A 19,694-nucleotide genomic window follows, 5' to 3' on the forward strand; every position below is an offset into this window, starting at 1 on the left:
AATGCTAGTTATTAAGTTTTTTCTATTATTCTGTTTGATAATCAAATTTGGACGTTGATCTTAGATTATTGTTTGGTAAGCAATTATTTTAGTTGTTTTGCCGGTAGAGTTTAGGGTTTCTAAAGTTATAAAAAAATTAAATGTCACATAAGTAATCGATGGATACGACAAATGTAACAAAATTTGGATTTTTACGGTTTCATAGCTTGTCTATTTATATTTTAACAATTCTCAAACTCTAGAATAATATAAAATTGGTGTATTTCATTAAAAACTTGTGAACCCTATATGCGCAATTTTAAAGTCGCGTGGACGGCAACCCAACAAATGGATTTATATCAAAACGTGATTCCAAAATGAAATGCGTCTTATTTCTTAATTAATTCTCGATATACATTTAAATTTTATCAACATTTAATTGATAGCACACTTGAATTATTTACTGTATACAATGGTTTATGCATGATACAAGATGTGAGAATGTGTTAGTTGTATATTCAGATGGTAGAATTCAGTGTGAGGTGAGTTATCCGGAGCCGGAGTTGTGCGCAAGCGCATGTCAGACAGACAGTCTGCCGTCCGCCATCGGAGTCGGCAACAGGGAACTGAAATATAAAACATAACATTTTTATAAATTTTTGGATGGTATTTAGTAATTACTAAAATATTTTTTTTACAAACCTTGGTATAAAGTCAAATCTAGATAAGCGAGAGTAAACGTGAAACTCGGGTTAAAGAGAAACCTCTATACTAAAATATCCAGGTTCGTCTCTATATTTACTACTTTAGTAGTAAAATACAGTTCTAAATATTTTTTAACATTAAAATATGACTATGTTTGTTATTTTGGTCCTTTGAGCCGGATAGATGTGCACCTACCCGCACTCGAGAGCATCCAAATTGGTGGCAGTGGTGGCAGCCTGACCTCCACCCACGTTGGAGTTGACAGACTCCGTCCTAGAGCCCATGTTCCTCTGACGACAGAGATACGGTGTCACCGATGGTGACGGTGTGCTGCGCTCCTGGAATTATAACATCTTGAATTATAAGATACTTTTCTATCATAAGGTAGCAAACGAGCGGTCACCTAAATTCGCCGAAATAGCGAAGCGACCGCTGCCCGTAGACATCCCCAATTGCAGATGTGTTGCCTACCTTTAGTCGACCGACCTTAGATCAGGGATGACGAACCTTTCCGCATTATTGTGCTATTTTACTAAAGAAATATTTAATTGTCTTAAACGTGCCATCAAAATATTTCGTCTGAGTGTTTCCTCGAGTTTGTTCCTCATACAATACCTACTTCTAACAATTTTTCATGTATTTATCAGTGATGTGGCAAAAACATTTTGACGCGTGCCATTGGTTGGCCATCCCTGTCTTAGATGTATGAAGGTTACTACATACTTAGTAGACATAGTCTTATTATATATTGCAAATTACTGTTACCTAATACTACAGGGATTAATTTCTTTTAGTTATAATTACCTTATGTTATATAGTAAATATTTTAAGCAAAACACATATTTTTTTTATTAACTATATGGAATTTTTAACTTTACATACATATGAATACTATGGGAAAATACGTAAATTTTCAAAATGTACTTATTTAGTTCGTTTTACTTACTTGTAGGCTTAGATTTAAATTAATACTTTGCTTAGGTATCGATTAGGTTTAACTACAAAAGCTAAGCTATAATAAATTTCAATTTACGTAAAATTACGGTTAAATAATAGAATTTAAAAAGTTTTAGTAACCTTTATCTCTTTAGCGAAGTAGTCTTCAATGTGTTTTCACGTATATAAATCAGTGTCAACTTGTGAAAAACAAAACACAAAGCTACTATTTAATTTTGAGTAGTTTTTTCATTTATCTGGCAACTATCTCTTAATAATCTGTTTGGTGTTCTTAAAAACAGAAGGTAAATTAACAACATAGAAATTGATTTACTGTTTTTTTATCCTATCATATTAATAAAAAAAATCAAGAAATTCCATACACATGGAGAACTCTAACAGAGTTCAAAAACATTTTTTATGTTCAGTAAAAAAACAAGGTAAGCAAATTACATGTATTCGTATAAAAAAGTACACTCTCCTGTGTACTTTTTTATAGAAGAAAAACCTCTTTGGAGTGCACAATGTATAAAAAAAGATAAATAAAAAGCCAAAATATCACAGCGTACGTATAATGATTAACATTAATACAAAACAAATAAAAGGTACCTAAATAATATCTAAACATCTAAAACATATATTCCTAACATTTGGCACTGATAAAACATAAAATCTATTCAAAATAAAACAAACTAAATATACACATGTATAAACACTGATTTTTTTTCTATATTCTTGATAGTTAACTTGTTGAACTCCGACGGGGCAAAGTTAATCGCTCTCGTCCTTGAAAAATATTACCGTACGGTTATCGTTTCTAAACTGAAAAACTGCAATTCAAATAGAAAAAATACACCTGCTAAGAATCTACACAAATATAAGTAACTCCCTTAGTTCGTACTAATATTAAAAATTACTGGACCGCGTTCAAATTTACAGAAATACCTAAATTATAAAAAAAAACTGTTTTTGTTACTATTGTTCTGAAATCTGAAGATTTTATAAATTATACAACAAAAGTAATGTTCTTATGGTCAAGTTAAAAAAAAAACTAAGTTAAAAATTCGGTCTTTTTTCAAAAATATTTTTTTAAAATTTAAATTTTACAACTTCTAGTCTAATCACTTCATATGTAGTAAACTGGCACTAGGTGGCGTTAGTGATTATGACGTAAAAAATTCTAGTACCGTCTATAAGAAGTTTAACTTAAAAAATGTAGTCATAACGTTACCTGTTGGTTAGGTCCGCAGCAGGTGGCATTGTGGCAGAGGTCATTGGGCGGGCAGTGCAGCGCACAGGGGTCATCCGAAGACACGCCGCTCACCATCTAACAATCATAACCACCAACATTCTTTATTTTCATCAATACTTGCGGTCGCCAATGAATTAAAAAAAAATACTATAATATTCCTGCATGCATCAGCTACCTTCCTATCAAAGTTTCTTTAAAATAGATCCAGGCGTTCCGGAGAACACCCAGAACAAACGCGGCCTTGCGTACAGACAGTCAGAAAATATAATATAAATTAACTAACCAGGTCAGTACGAGACAGTGAACGTATTAAACTGGCAAGGCATGTCATTGGCATTGAAAATTTTAATTTAACACGTTAGCTGCCATATCGGACTATATGTCCGACAAGCTAATGTTTCAATCAGGCCGTGTCGGACTATGTGTCCGACAAAGCCATACTTCCATTCAACACCTCGTTGTGGCTTTTTAATCGAATTGTTGACAGCGTGACCCACAAGGCCCCATTCAAATGGTTTTGGACAAAATTAAAAAAAATCGTTTTTCGAATAATCATTCTGGCAGCTAACGTATTAAATCAACATGCGAGCTGCAAGATGTATATATATGAAGTAGACATTTCGTTAATGTCGATAGATTCTCTAATTATTAAAGATAATTAATATAAGCCCTATACTAACTACATAACCTCAAAGACAAACACACAATATTAATATCGGCTTGAGTCATAATTTTATTAAGGTCATAAAAGAGATATTTTTCCCAATTGAATGTGATCATCTGACTAATACTGCACTTGTCATTCAACTCCACGTAGCATTTCAATGGCTCAATCCGATGTTCGGGAAGTAAATTATAATATCAAAAGCATTCAAATTACACTACGAATGATATGAATGGACTTCCCCTACACGGACAGTTAAATTGCTTTTAACAAGCTTTGACTACGGACTTTCGATCACGAGGTCGGAGGTTCGAATCCCGCCATTCGACTATTGTCGTAAACCATATCCTAGCACAAGCCTTGAGCTTAGTTGGAATGGTAAAAGAAATATTAGTAAATTTACAAAAAAATCTGCTAATATTAAAAAAATGTATTAAAAAATTAACTTTTACGATGCTACCTATATCTGAAATTAGATGTGGAACACAGTCTGGAAGAACACGTAAGCCATTTTTTTTAACTTCCGTGTAAACGACCATGGACGTCAGCTAGTTTATGAATCTTCATCATCAGCTCACTATACGTCCCCAGTGAGCGGCTCGGAGCCTACCATGAGTCAAGGGTGACTAGGCCATAGTCAACCACGCTGGCCAAGTGCGGGTGGGTTGGTTGACTTCACACATATATTTGAATATCTTCTCAGATATGTGCAGGTTGCATCACGAGGTTTTCCTTCACCGTAAGAACATAGGATATATGTACATATGTAAATGGGAAATCGAAAAACACATTGGGTACATGTCGGGATTTGAACCCAGGACCTGCAGATTGCAAGTCAAGTGCTTAGTCCCTGAGCCACCGACACTACTTAGTTATGAAAATAATTCGAAATTACCTCATTGCCATCAAGCGGCAGCTCAATGAATTCTGGCTGTATGGTGGTTGAATGAATGCCCTCGTTATGGAAGAACTCCTTCACCTTCTCAGCAATCTTCATATACTCTGATAGATTTCTACATCTGGAAAGTTAAAAAAAAACATTTTTTTTAATAAAAAAAATTATAAACATATGTATTTTCTGTTTCAAAGATAATGAAAGAGACAACTTACGGCTAAACTTTTGTTATAAGAAATTTAATAATCAAAATACTACTAATCAAGATACAAGTCTGAGGTCTGAGGCCTGACACTCCATCCGCGCGGAAATAAAAAAAAACAGAATTAGTAGCCTACGTATTCTTCCAGACTATGTTATACATGTATGCCAAATTTCATCGATATCTGTCCAGCCGTTCTAGAGATACCTTACAACATCCATCCATCCATCTAAACATTCGCATTGAAAATCCGAAAATGTGGCAGTGTATTGACCCAACACTAGCCTTACTAAAATGTCGACGTTTATGTCCCCTCACTATTCATTCTGACACTGGACTTTGTAACGAAAGTACGTAATTCGGGCCAAAGGATTCTAGCTAATAATGTCTAAAAGAAGTAAGATGATATTAATAAGATAGGATGCTTTGTTCATCATTTTATTTTAAGTGTTACGATCCCGGCACTAATGAAGGAAATTCTTTGTTTAACATATGATCAATTGCTCCTTTGTGAATATGAAGGTAGGAGTTAAATATATCAGTTAACAAAGGCCGTTGTGATTCACTGTTATATAAACAATCTTCACGTCTCGCCTCCGATGTTATGTTTGCCGAAAGCGAGTTTTGTATCTAAATTATAATATACTGGAATATTAGCGATCGTCTCAAAAATATTATAACAGTTGGCTATATCTCAGATTGTTAGGAACAAAAATATCTGGACTGCTCCGAGAAAAGTATGGTACTGTACCGCTTTTTTCTCTCGAATCGGCGGGGGCATTGTCGTCCCACCAGAGAGAAAAATTGTTGAAATACTGAACTATCCAATTCGAAATCGACCGAGTAGATGTATAAATATGGAAGAGACGAGAAAGATGCGCCAAAATCTTTTTCAGTGGATCATCTCTGCCTACACATTTAGGACGCGGGTTGTGTTATTGATAATAAAAACAATTATAATTGATGTACATTCCCATAGAGATATTGTCACGTTTTAAATTAACACGTTCAATGCCACCGACTGGAGCTACTGCGAATTACTACTTTAAAATCGTAGTAGCTTTGAACGTATTAATCGTTGTCGGATTTCGAAACAGCATCGTGAAAAACCCAGCAAATCGTCTAAGACTGGCCCGTGTTCTAAATAAACAAAAAAGACGTTGTAAAAATAGTTCCGCGGGCTAATATTGAAGCTACGTGTGCGAAAACACATCGTTTGATAGTGTTATTTGCAGATAATTTGCGAAAAGCATACGTAGGCGATATTTGTTTTTCTTCAGTAGGCAGCTTTTATGGTTTATAACTGACATTTTTATGGCACAGGACATTGACTCTATTAGATGAAACAAATGCAACTTAGATAATTTTAGTACTATTAGCAGATTTGTTCCTAGCTCATAACTGACGTAATAACTAATATATATAATAAGTTGCTCCATGAAAAACATATTTAGTTACATACAAACCGTATTTAATATATTTTAATATTAATAACCTCTTAACTTAATAACTCACAAACTTAAAATATCGGCTTCCAAACAAATGTTATTAATTTTTCGTTTTGTTTTACGTTTTACACATTTCATTAGCAATATCCGAAATTGAAATCCTGTTACAAGAACGGCAATTTATCATTCACTCAAAATTAAAACACGAAAAATAAAAGCGCGGCGGCGGCCATTGCAGTCGCTATCGTGGATTCCAGGACAAAGGCCCCGTTGGCATTCTGCCAAAGGAATTAATTCTCGCATGATTTTTCAAAGTAAACGCTTTGTTAATCGAAACGTCAGATTTATAATGGAAATCGTGACGTACTTTTTACAAAAAAATAAATAATATAATTATTGTAATGAAGTACATTACCTAAAAGTATGCATTGGTATTTTTAAATATTTGTCATAGACGATTCAGAGATGTGGCTCTGTCATGGTATTGTTATTATTAAACGCAAATTTTACTTCAGTTTGCAAATCAAACGTCGTTCGCTAGCCTCTCAATAGATAAGTTAATTCCCACACCGAAGAGCGTTATCAGGTCACATTAAAAGGCTTTCGTTATCAGTGCGACACAGGGAGATATGCGCCTGTGACGTACCAGTACAAATAACCGCGAATCGTACCACGAAATCTTTATAACTGGTAAAATCACAAATACTCAACTAAAGGGACATTAATATATTACTAGCTGTCGCCCGCGACTCCGTACGCGCTAAAAAAACCTAATTAGTAATTATGCGAAATTTCATTAAGATCCGTTCTGGAGATACCTTCAAACAAACATCCATCCATCCATCCAAACATTATCTCTCTATAGTTGTATCATTTCTTCTTTTAGAGAGAACGAAATATTAAAATTGTGCTAGCATTTTGAATATTGTAGAAAAAGAAATCTATAATCTAATTATTATCTATAATAGAATAGTCATTATGTCTGAAAATAGATTATCAAAAAGCAAGTTTATGATATCGATCGAATGTTGTCCGATTCGAACTCCGGACCAATGAATGCTACGACACGTACACTACGACGTCTAAGTCTAAGGCACTTTGATAACAATATCAGTATAAATGCAAAAGCAAAAGATTATTGCATAGCAACAATTATAACAATTTCAATATGACGGATGTTAAAATTGCTATATTTGCTGCCCAATTGAAATCAACTGTTTGAATTAAAGTCTATTATCACTTTTTGTATAGCAAGCGTAAATTTTTTTTTAAAGCACGTTGTAGTATACATGAGAAGTAAGAAAATAACGAACTTAAAAAACACAAAATAAAATATGTCATAAAATGACCATTCACGTTTTGATCCTTTGACACTTTTTTAACGAAAACAAAAAAATGGTAGCATTTAAAAAAGTGTTAGCTTATGCCCGCGACTCCGTCCGTGTGGAATTAAAACAAAAGTATTAGTAGATTATGTTCCACATCTATGTCGTCAAATTTGATCGAGATTCGTTAAGCCGTTCTGGAGATATCTCTTCTATTAAATATCCATTTATGTAAACTTTCAGATTAATGTTATTAGTAAGAAGATGAGTGTTTATTTAACATACCTTATATGAGCACTGGCAATAATCCTATCTCCAGCTAACTGCCATACATGGAACTCGTGTACCGCCAAAACGCCATCCACTTTCTCCAACAAACGCCGCTGTATCGCGTCCACCTGCGCAAACATTTGCGAACATTTGACGAACATGCGACAAACATTTGATTACTGACAGTTCCCTACATTGTATAACACGTGCGATTCAACAGACAAGACAAACATTCTACTTTACTATTTGTCATTACATACTCACTAGTAAACTAATTTCACAATGTCTAAATCAGTGGTTCCCAAACTTATTTTGTCTACTGCCCACTTTGAGAATAAATATTTTTTTTAGCGCCACCATATTTTCACATATTTAAAAACCACTATAACTTCAAATTAAATTAATTAATTATTGTGAACTATATATGTATACTAACGGAGAATTCTAAATGGAAACTTTTACTATAACCCGCAACTTGAGACCTGCAGCGCCCACAAAGGGGGCGTTACCGTTCACTTTGAGAAAGACAAAAATTTGCTAATATTTAAATAAAAGTGTGTATTAATTATATTTAGGGCAACCATTTGCACAGATTATGCAAGTCCCATAAACACAAATTTGAAAAATTGTCTACATCCTGAATAACCGCAGTACCAGCTTTTTACTTTATTTAGTTAGATGTTCTACATATATTTACATATTCAAGATAAAATTTCCAACCCCAGCATTCTACGTAACCTGGTGTCCGATTGCAAACCACAAAAAACCTAGAAGCGTTACAATTTGCAACATAGCTCTGTTTATTTATCTAATCAGAATAATCAATGTCACCTTTATTTACTCCTTTATTATTTGAGGACATTATCGAAAATTTAAAAAGTCAAACTAGATACAATTTATTACATTAAAAAAAGTCCTTTGAGTCGGATATTTTTTTAAATAAGTCTAACTGAAAGAAAAAGATCGTACGTTTGACATTTTAGAAGTAAATAATTGAAGAAATTAAAAAATCTTTGGCATATTTTGCTGATTTACCTGTATATGTGTGGGTACGGTCTGCAGCAGAATGAGCGCAGACTCCCGGAGCAGCGGCCACACGGAGGCGAGGATCAAGATGACTAGAACTATACTGAGAGCGGGGTCGATGTAAAACTTGTAGGGCCAATCCGTCAGCCACACGACTAGCGCAGAGCACACAACTATGATCGAGCCTAGAACAAAGCAATATTAACTTTATAGCCCAACACAATCATTTAATAACAGGGAAGAACCCGCATCTAATGAAAAATCAATCATTACGAAGTTACTGGAAATTAACCGAATTTACATGTTGCTATTGGCTTCAAACAAACGTTTAGTGTGACACAAGCATGCATATTTATTTGTTAACTAGCTGTTGGCCGCGTCTTTGACTGCGTGAAAATAAAAAAAAACAAATTAACTATAATAAATTAAAAGAAATTGCATATAGCACCCGGGAATAGTTAAATAGTTTCGGAGCCTGTTCAATACAAACAAACAATCAAATCTTTCGTAATAATAATATTAGAATAGGATTGTTAATTCTCTGTATATTTTAAATTTGTTTCTTGTAGTTCTAATTGCAGTTTGACTCTAAATTTAAATTATGGTGTTCAATAAATTATATACGTTGGTAATTGAATCGTTTGTGAATTGCAACATCGAGTTTTATTCCATAATAATCCGATGCGCCCTTGTCAAGGCGAAATTGATAACTTACAAAAATATTTGCTTTACTCTGTCATAACAGATATTAATCCGCGATAAGTATTTCGTTCGCTAATGCGTTTACTATTTTTAATAGTCAAGGTTTCATTAAGTAATTACTCGAAATTGTGTAGCAATTGTTTAGGGATCGGTAAAGAATATGGTTCTACATATTACTAGAAATATTGTGTTACATAGAACACGAAAAAAAAACTTTCATTAGCCGCAGCTTATGAAAATTGGAATCAATTAATTCTAAAAAGTAATCAAATAAAGCTACTCGTTCAAAACAAATGTTTTAAGAATTTATCGATTTGACATAGAACAGTAAATAAAATATTCGATTTCAGTCAATATGTCGCGCGGGTTTCTTCTTTTTGAGTGCGGTTTTACTTAAGGAACATACCCATACTACGTGACCTATTTTTTAGTTTTTTTAAAGATTGCATGCATACTTGAATTACTAGTAAATTATGTATTATGAAAAAGAACAACTAATGGCTATGTGAGAAAAACCTGAGCCACCCCCCCTGCTCCGGTGACTGACCGTAGTGTTTTAAAGACTCCGCTCCCCGCTACACGGGTCGCGTAGTATGGGTACGTTCCCTTATTGTAATTTGTAGAGTAAATCATTAACCATCAAAAGTATGTGAAATGACCTATTAGTAAAAACATATCTTCATAATCGTAAGCTTTTAATATTGCTATCATCGTAATCATAGTAAAAATAGATGCGGAATCCAATAAATTGGCATCGCGACTACAACATAGGTGATAAGATTCGTCGTGTAACTGGCACAAGGTTCATAGTCGCGAGTACGTTGTTTGTTCCGAAATAGTATCACAAATACAATACCACCAAGGACCAGAACAAAATACGTAAATAACTTTTTCACTACCATTCCAAACGCTATTTCTATTCAACACGTTGCGTACTTTATTACCAAATAATAGAAAACTCATTAACACAAACATTTTATCACAAAGGATTGCGATAAATATATTTCCGAGTGTACAACACAATAAGTTTGATTTATAAATAGATTGGTTACATTACAGAGTAATTTTTTAACGTGTTCTTGATAAAATCGCCAAGGCCCAATCAAAAGGTTAGTCTGTGCAAAATATTGTCAATATCAAATTCGCATTGACACACCTTTGCTTACTTCCACATATTTAGGTTACAAAGCTTCATTCATGGTTATTATTATTTATTAGGTATTGACGGATACAAACAAGAATGGACCATAAAAAAGATATAAAACTGTATACTTATATAATAAAAACATTGTTCTTTAGGGTTCCGTACCTCATAGGAAAAAAACGGAACCCTTATAGGATAGCTTTGTTGTCCGTCCGTCAGTCAAGACCCTTTTTTACTACTTATAGTTAAATCACTATTTTCGATCAGTCATATCTGTTAAAAATGGATATATATATTACTTAATTAGTAATAGAGAAAATATATATTTTTCGGCCGAACACTATTATTGATAATTATTAAAAGAAATAACAATATTATGCATTACAAATTATCTTGCGCGAGCAAAAGATTTGTCAAAAAATCGCAAGAAAAAAATATTAACAAAAAAAATTGCATTAACAAATTTTTGACTTTAGAATATGAGAAAACGTTTTTAAATTTCCTTAATTCTCGATTTTGACGTAATAAAATCGTGCAAATCAAATTTAAAGCGTCAATCGCCTAATGGTTAAGGGCACGGATTTCCGATCACGAGGTCGGGGGTTCGAATCCCGCCTGCCTTTCGACTATTGTCGTAAACCATATCCTAGCACAAGCCTAGAGCTTAGTTGGAATGGTTAAAGAAATATTAGTAAATTTACAAAAAATCTGCAAATATTTTAAATTAAAAAAAAATACACTATCATATTTGAAACACATTGTACACAAAAATTAATAGCATTTTCGTCCAATATGCAATAAATAGTAAAGTGTAGAAACAGTTTGTTTCGACATATCACAAGAATCGATATGTTTTCCGTTTTCATCATAACAATAGTCTTTAGATCATTTAACTTTATTGTGTTATCGTGTATTCCCTTGCTATATATCAATATTACAGTCCTACGATCGCGATTGTTTCAAACTATAAACAAATTCAATTTATTTACATTGCAAAGAAATATATGATTTTATTATTATATAAACTTCGATTACACATATGTACTAGCAAGTTACTTCCATATAGATATATGTACATATTATTTATTTATGAACAAACAATATGTTAGTATTCATAAGCTCGAAACGTATATATTGCTGTTTCTCTCATTTTCTTTGTAAAAAAATGAGAGAAAACAAATGATTCTGTACAGATGTGGCAATTGAAACGGTTACCCTTAATAGTGTAATAATAGTAATAATAGTATAAGATTATAATAATAATAGTGTAAGATTTTCTTGTCAATTATTATGTATGCGAATTAGATTTACTAAGAATCAAACACAAACATATTTTTTAAGGTTAATTTTCAATGGTATATTTACAAACACATAAAACTCAATAACTAACTTCCAAACCAAATTGTATTAAGTAACAGTAAACTAAATTACCAATAGATTTATTAAAACATAATTTTCTGTTCCTTTTTAGCAGAAAGAAAGAAATGTTTCCACACAATTGATTCACGCATTTGAATTACTTTTAATTTAAAAGACGCGTAAAATATGAGCTATGTAACTGTAATTAAAATGCAACATTGACATAGCAAACGGAAGCATACATCTTATATGTAGGAAGTAGGAAATTGTAGACCACGTTTGCGGAACGAGTCGGCAATTTGAAGGATGTTGTCTTAATAAATTTGATATTTTCTGTGTGTTTCCATTGACACATAATTAATTAAAACACAAATAATTTTACGATAACACCGTGTTTTTATAGATCAATGCAAATATGACCTAGCTAATGAACCTTCGGTGATACAAAGAAATTATTTGCAAAAATAAAAATATTTTAGAATACGCTTATTGTGAATAACAAATATCTATATCAATTGAATAAAATTTACATAAAATTAACAAATGAATGACGAATCGTACTTGATAATGTATAAATTGACCTACAAAATATTGTAAACACGGAAATGACTTTGATTTGCATTAATAAGTTTCCAGTTTGACAACGTAAATATTCCGAATAGCTTGTATAATATTGAAACTTAAGTCGTAACATATAGTAATACTAGCTGTCGCCCGCGACTCCGTCCGCGCGGGATTAAAATGTTGGCCGATTCTCAGACCTACTCAATATGCTCACAAAATTTCATGAGAATCGGTCAAGCCGTTTCGAAGGAGTATGGGAACGAAACTTTAAATGTAAGATATTACCAATATTTGGTTTAAATTCATCATCAGTTCGGACCAAGACAACTAATTAGTTTAAAATTTTATATAATCTACACTTTTTTAACTAAGGCCTTCCCTATGTGTGGTAGTTAAAAACAAGTACAGTGCCTGATATGTTAGTAACAGTGATATAGGGTGACAGCTAAGATGTGATCACTTACCCAAGGCATCAGAGAGGACATGAAGGAAGACGCCCTTCATGTTAAGATGTCCGGGGTCGCTGGCGACACGGCCGGCGGGTTTGCTGGCCATCTTAGTGCCAGGTGGCACCATCTCATCCGTTTCCTCGGCACCGGCGCCTGCCGCCGTGTGTCCGAGAGCCATGTCCGCATTGCTGTTTACAATCTCCGTCAAATGACGCACATTGGATGGCGGAGGCACGCCGCCGTGTGTGTGCCCATGACTGCTACCGTGCTCTGTGACAAACAGATTCATTACATATCGTAATTAAGACTGAAAGAATGAATTGCATAGCCCCAATTTGAAACATATTATGTGACATTTCTTAAAAAGACCGTTCATGTGCTCATGACAAACATGAGAATTCGGATGTTCGCATTACGCTTCAAACTGCGAAAGATACGTTGGAAAAATAATTGGGTTTGTAAAATATTGCTTATTTATTTTTTAAATGCTTGAATGGATGAAAGTATATGAAGGCATACATCTGCTTGCAGAGACAGGTAAGGTCATGGAGTGTTTTATTTTATAACAAAGAAGTGGAGAGCAGTGAGGAATGTTTAATTAATCCTATATCAAATTTCCACTAAACTCCCAAACGGTTACAAAAACCCGTCTACAATTCCCGGTAAATCGATACCGGCTGCACACACCAATGAGTATATTTTTTATTATCTTTTTCCTTAAATCACTTACCTTGGCAAAAAACTAGACCTAAGTTCGTAAAACAATGCTAAATAATTCACCTCGACTGTGAAGTTTCTGTTTTATATTACAACGAAAATGCTAAATACTAACATAAATGCTAAGCTACTTTTTCATTCAAAGCAACTTAGCTTAAGTTACTGATAAATATCATTATTCCGGTCATATAAATCAGATGGTGAATTTTGTATCGATGGAAACATTGCAGTTTTCCTATTTGCTTAGCAAAATACTACACGTTAGATCTAACTAGTAAATTATAGACAACTAAGACTACATAATTTCGTTATTCGTTACCAAATATATTCTTAGTCAATTTTTATTCTGAAAAAAGGACTAAAGTCAAAAACCTCGTCGTAGTTTTTCATTGTGAACAGTACTTCGTAATAAACCGGTTTATTAAACTCTCAGAGTTTATGGCTTGCCCATTGTAATTTAATTGTACGTAGTGCGTACGACCTTGCAGACGGGATCAATGCACTCGCCAGTTAAGATATTGGGGTTCGAATTCAACATGACGTATAAAAATTGATACCCACATGAAGATGCCACAATATAATTTCTTACATTACTAAAGGGTTACTTTACCTTTAACACTTTCTACCCATAGTGAGGAATTATTCTACGTCTTATTATTTAACTAGCTGTCACCCGCGACTCCGTCGGAGCGGTATTGAAAAAAAACTTAATTAGTAGCCTATGTAGAGATGGGATTTTACCCCAAAAAACCCAAATGTGGGAAAAATTAAGTTAAATAATGATTTAAATACCGGGTTTTTTCCCACTGCCTATCTCTAAGCCTATGTGTGCTTCCAGGCTATGTTCTACATCTATGCCACAGCGAGATTCATGTAGCCATTCACACATACAAACATTCGCATTTATAATATAAGTAAGATTTGCATGTTACTGTGAAATAAATAAATATTATTGTTTTATCTGTCACACGATAAGTTATCTTGAATATCTTACGGATCGATATGTATTTCAAAACAATGTTAGCACACGTGCCTGTTTGTTTGTAGTACAATGAGTAGAAACAGTTTGCGTGTAATCGACACATTCATCCGAACGAGACGTGATGAATTGTACAAGGAAATATTAACATTACAACTGCAATGTTAATATGTATAACCAGAATACATTATTTACCATCAATAAAGTGTGTCCAGTGACATAATAAACGCGAAATACATATAAAGATTTTTTTAAACCTTATGTTCATTTTGTATATGTATATCCATACATACAACTTTAAAAAAATATACGATCACGATAAAATAATTTTTATGTTAGATTTTTTTAACTTTCTTTTTTGCTTTTCTTAAAAAAAGAAATATTGCCACAATAAGGGTTAAGTACAAAAAGTTCTGAAGAATACGTATTGATAATTGTATTCTCCTTTTCGTTAATAAAACCAATATATTAAGACATAAAGTAATATTAAAAATTATATTTGCATCAAAATATTGTTTAAAATAATTTAAAAAATAGTTTTTTTTTCGGTCATGGTTTACACAAATTTCATTATTCAACATTTAAATTGAGTTCATGAAAACAGTGGAATTGATAAATGAATTAATGAAAAAAAAAACCAGTTACTCAGCTGATGTTACTCCTATGTAAATTCAATTCGAACGTCATCGGATTTGTATTCCGTGTGAAACAGTGAACGAATCCAATGACGCATGACTACAAAATTGGTACAACCGTTTATACTGCAAGAGGTCAAAATGGTACAGATATGCACATATTTTAACGAAACAACATAAGCGAACAATACCCTTAAAATCTTGCAATCTTATTAATATTATAAATGCGAATGTATGGATGCATCTAACAAACGTTTGTTAGAAGGTATCTCCAAAACGCCTGCATGGACCTCACATGCTGTAATTTGGCATAGATATAGAACATAGCCTAGAAAAACATATATGCTGCTAATATTTTTTTCAATTCCACGTAAACGGAGTCGCGGACAACAACTAGTAGAGATAAAACCAACTCACCATGGAACAAGAAGAGTCCAACAATATTGAGTATCAAGCCCAACACTCCGACTGCCACCAGAAGCTTTGCGTCATGTATAATCTCTATCTTGATAAATCTCTGCATTGCTTCCACAGTGATGCTGAAGCACAGAGCAACAAGGAAGACGGCATTCACCAACGCACCCAACACCTCGGCGCGCGCCCACCCGAATGTGTTCTTTGACCATTTCTTTGGTGACATCTAAGAACAATTTCAAATAAAGTTAAGCGCTGATAGTGTTTTGACCCGTATGTCGTTATAATTGGAACAAATGTTTACTCAAAGAACTATGCTAATGTCGAAACATGAAACAGTCAAACCTGGATAAGGGAGAAACCTCTATAAGCGATAGAAATATTGCAGTCTTTTGGACTCTCCTTTCTCCAGGTTCGACTGTATTATTTCATTTTTGGAGAATGTGCAGATACATGTACAATATGTTTGGGTATAAAAATTTTGTCAGTGGTATTTTGTGCAAAAAAAACTGACCGATATACGAAATACATTTCGTTTTATATGAACAATGTACTTTTTGTCTATCGTTCGTAACATTTGAAATTATAAACTTTGAATGGCATCTAGAAAAATAACACTGAAAATTGAATGCATACTATGTTTCTAGGCAATTTTTTTATATTGAGTATGCTAGCGCTTGTCCACCATCCCATGTGATGTTAGTGATGATGTGGTCGAAAGATAGTACGGTAGCTACTCTTGGAGGCGTCCACATCATACTTGTACATGAAAAAATGACGACGACAACTTGTTCTAATCCAGTTAATAGACTTCTTAGGAAAAATCTTTAAATATTTGTATAAGGAAACATGGTTATAGGGAAATAACTGTTTCCAAGGAAACGGATGTTATCTTATGATTCATACTTTATATATTTAATAATGTATTCGATTCGTAGAATACTTAAATCATTTTATGACGTCATGCCATATTACGTTATTCAAATAAGTAGGCGGTCAAAACTCTCACCTCTCAGAGGACATCGACTTTTTACGTATTTCAAAAGTTACGAATGTATTTAAGAGTAACAGTAGTTAGGCAATTATTGAAGATATGGCGGATGTTAAACAAATATTATGTTTTTTAACAATTTATCATCATTATCAAAGTTGGTGGGTCAGGTTGTAACCATTTCTGTCATCATATCCTTCTTAAGAAAGTTGCTTGCGACATGACTAATAATCTCATGTTACATGCAATCCATTCACAAAGTTCTTTCCTAAACATTTATTATGATGTCATGAATTACATTAAACAATATTAATAGGTTAAAACTCACATTGTAAAATTACTTTACCAATGACTAAAGGATTTTATGCACTTAATATAAATTGTGTGCTATTGTTTTAAACTGGGTCAATTAGTGCTTGAATTAGTTGAACTCTCAAAGATATTAATTGAACACATATAAATCATATAGTATTAGTGTTGGTTGGTAACATGCAGTATTAAAGATATCATGGCTTTTGTCATACAGATGCAACTTAGTACAGTCGAATAAGTTTAATAGTTTAATACTTAAATGTATTTTTTTATACAGAAAATACTTACTTTAATAGACAAGAAAGCAATAACAAGTGCAGCGACATCACTCAGCATATGAAAGGAGTCTGCCACTAAAGCCATCGAGTTGGTCACATAGCCCACAATGAGCTCCACAAAGAAGAATGTCCCTGTCAGCCATAGCATGGACAGTAGCCGGCATTTCTTGCTGCCAAACTTGCCCATTGTATCTAAAATATAATATATTATTAGGAATATAAACAGACAAATTTAGCATACCATTTTATATGTATATTTAGTTTAAATTGTATTTTTTTTGTATTATTTCTTACTTGCAATAGTTGTCTATGAATAAATTTTGTATTTAAAACTACCTGGCTGAGTATAATTAAAAGATGCATGACACATTATAGTCCTAAATGTCTTTATTATAACATATGAAATGTCACCAATGTTAACTTTTTCCACACAACAGTTCAATAATCATCGTTTAACTTGATGTGTCAGCTTAAACATTATTGTATACTTGGACAAATTATTTAGTTTACATTGAATATAATAATATATTTCTAGATTATTATTAACAATAATGTCATCCATTACTATTCAATTGAGGCTATCCATTATGCAAAAACTATCTACTCAGATTTACAATGAATAAATATAGCTATTTGTCTACATATTAATCATTAGCACAGTTATCTTAATCTATTGTTAAAGAGTGTGTGAAATTGATTTTAATTTGAAATTTTACATTTCTTTGAATTGGTACACTTATTGTAGCAATATACTTACATGAATATTATAAAACTTCAAAATAATTCCAAACACTGTGAAAGCAATTTGTATCCATCAAGAGTTCATGGGTCAGAATGTACACTTGTAATGCACAGTCATTTGTCAGCAGCACATTGATACCCAATTACAATATTGATTTAACACTTTATCAGGACACGAGCATAAAATACCTCCGATAGGTGGCAAGGTAAACATTTAACAAAGCTATGCAAATTGAAAACAAATCCTTAGTGCTCTTTTTCGCTGAATTCTGTACTAAACAATGCGATAAAAAACCTCACGTGAAAGTAAAGATAATCGACATCCACAAAAAAATTCCGAACAATTTTGTTTGCACAATCAGAATTTCATGTTTCTTCTTCAAACTGATCATTAAGTTCAAATGTTTTACGAGGAAAATATTTAAGCGATGATGAATTTTATACACACTTCCATTTAATCAAACTTATTTCGACGTAAAATGCGTCTATAACCTGCACTCAACTGTCAAAAAATGATAGAAAGATGAAAGATCAATGTAACCAGATAATGCTAAAAATTACTGCTACTCACTAAGTGAGCTTTTTACAATTCCTCCTGGGTACTTTCCAAATATCTTTCAGTATTTAATTCAATATGTAACTATTAAAAAAGTGATCTAGAAACCTGTTTACTGAGAACTGTAATACATTTACGTTCAACGAATTCAAATTTTTAAAAACTTTAACTTCCACAAGGCCATTGTTGGGTAAAATACATAACAGCACAGGCAACATTCTTTTTGACGTAGTTATTGTCAACTGTCAAATTATGAAAGTCAAATCAAATGTCATCATCATGTCAAAAAGTCCCAAAATAAAAACAAGGAATCAAATAAAACAGAAGTCCCAATGTAAAAAATTTTTACTTCCTTATATTAACTAACATTTGAAATATTCTGCAGGCATAAAAAGCAATGAATATTTTGAAAATATTAGGAAAAACTTGTGGTTTTTTTGGTTATGTTATACAATATGCTTGTGTTACTCACTGTACATTTGAATATTTAGGGGATTTTGTTATGGTATGTTCATTTCAGCAGACTATTATTTCTATTCTATAACATAATATATGCTTATTAATAAAAATTACTAAAATTCCTAAAAATTTAAACAATTTTAACTAAATTTTTCCAGTGTTCCGGTCCATCTATGGAGCCGACATTAGAATCAAACAATATATTGCTAACAGAGCATGTAACACCTCGCTTGTATAGGCTGCAACGTGGAGACATTGTCATAGCAAAGAACCCAACAAATCCCAAACAGAATATATGTAAGAGAGTTGTTGGTTTACCAGGTGATAAAGTAAAGGGATATTTCCCTAGAAGAAGTCATATTGTGCCCCGAGGTCATGTATGGTTAGAGGGGGATAACTCGGGGAATTCATCGGACTCAAGAATATACGGACCGGTTCCACTTGGCTTGATTAGAAGTAGAGTTATATATAGAGTCTGGCCTTTGGACAAGTTTGCTTCGTTGCAAGAACATTGATTACTTTAATAAATTCAAAGCCACTATTTTATGTGTTTATCAGTGGTTTTAATTTAAAATTTTTATAATAGATAAGAGAAGATATGTTTTGTGAATAAGTTTAGCACAAATATATGTTTGATATGCTTATGATTTTTTATTTATAAATCCTATAGAACATTATTCATGCCATTTTAA

At 32.8% G+C, this 19,694-nt stretch overlaps 2 protein-coding genes across 4 annotated transcripts; one reads left to right on the forward strand and one right to left on the reverse strand.

Moving 5' to 3' along the window:
• Nucleotides 1–37: 37 nt before the first annotated feature.
• ZnT63C (solute carrier family 30 member 1) lies at nt 38–18,499 on the reverse strand. 3 transcript variants are annotated; one of them, XM_013319885.1, is made up of 10 exons: nt 18,004–18,498; nt 17,257–17,438; nt 15,669–15,891; nt 12,936–13,190; nt 8,712–8,887; nt 7,692–7,804; nt 4,432–4,555; nt 2,852–2,947; nt 880–1,022; nt 38–605 (listed from the first exon to the last, which is right to left on the reverse strand). In XM_013319885.1, the coding sequence occupies exons 2-10, from the start codon at nt 17,431–17,433 to the stop codon at nt 560–562; spliced, it is 1,353 nt and encodes a 450-aa protein (XP_013175339.1). In that variant the 5' UTR covers nt 17,434–17,438; nt 18,004–18,498; the 3' UTR covers nt 38–559. The 3 variants fall into 3 exon arrangements, with proteins under 3 accessions (XP_013175339.1, XP_013175340.1, XP_013175341.1); XM_013319886.1 differs by lacking the exons at nt 38–605; nt 880–1,022 and adding an exon at nt 2,189–2,450 and having other exon boundaries at nt 18,004–18,499; XM_013319887.1 differs by lacking the exons at nt 38–605; nt 880–1,022 and adding an exon at nt 2,190–2,406 and having other exon boundaries at nt 18,004–18,499.
• Nucleotides 18,500–18,815: 316 nt separating this feature from the next.
• LOC106123343 (mitochondrial inner membrane protease subunit 1) lies at nt 18,816–19,643 on the forward strand. Its single transcript, NM_001312116.1, is given in 2 exon segments — nt 18,816–19,048; nt 19,161–19,643. Coding segments are annotated over 2 exon segments (465 nt in total). The 5' UTR covers nt 18,816–18,940; the 3' UTR covers nt 19,518–19,643.
• The last annotated feature ends 51 nt before the right edge of the window (nt 19,644–19,694 follow it).

Source organism: Papilio xuthus, unplaced genomic scaffold, assembly GCF_000836235.2.
Source record: "Papilio xuthus unplaced genomic scaffold, Pxut_1.1 DF826115.1, whole genome shotgun sequence".
Lineage (NCBI taxonomy): Eukaryota > Metazoa > Arthropoda > Insecta > Lepidoptera > Papilionidae > Papilio > Papilio xuthus.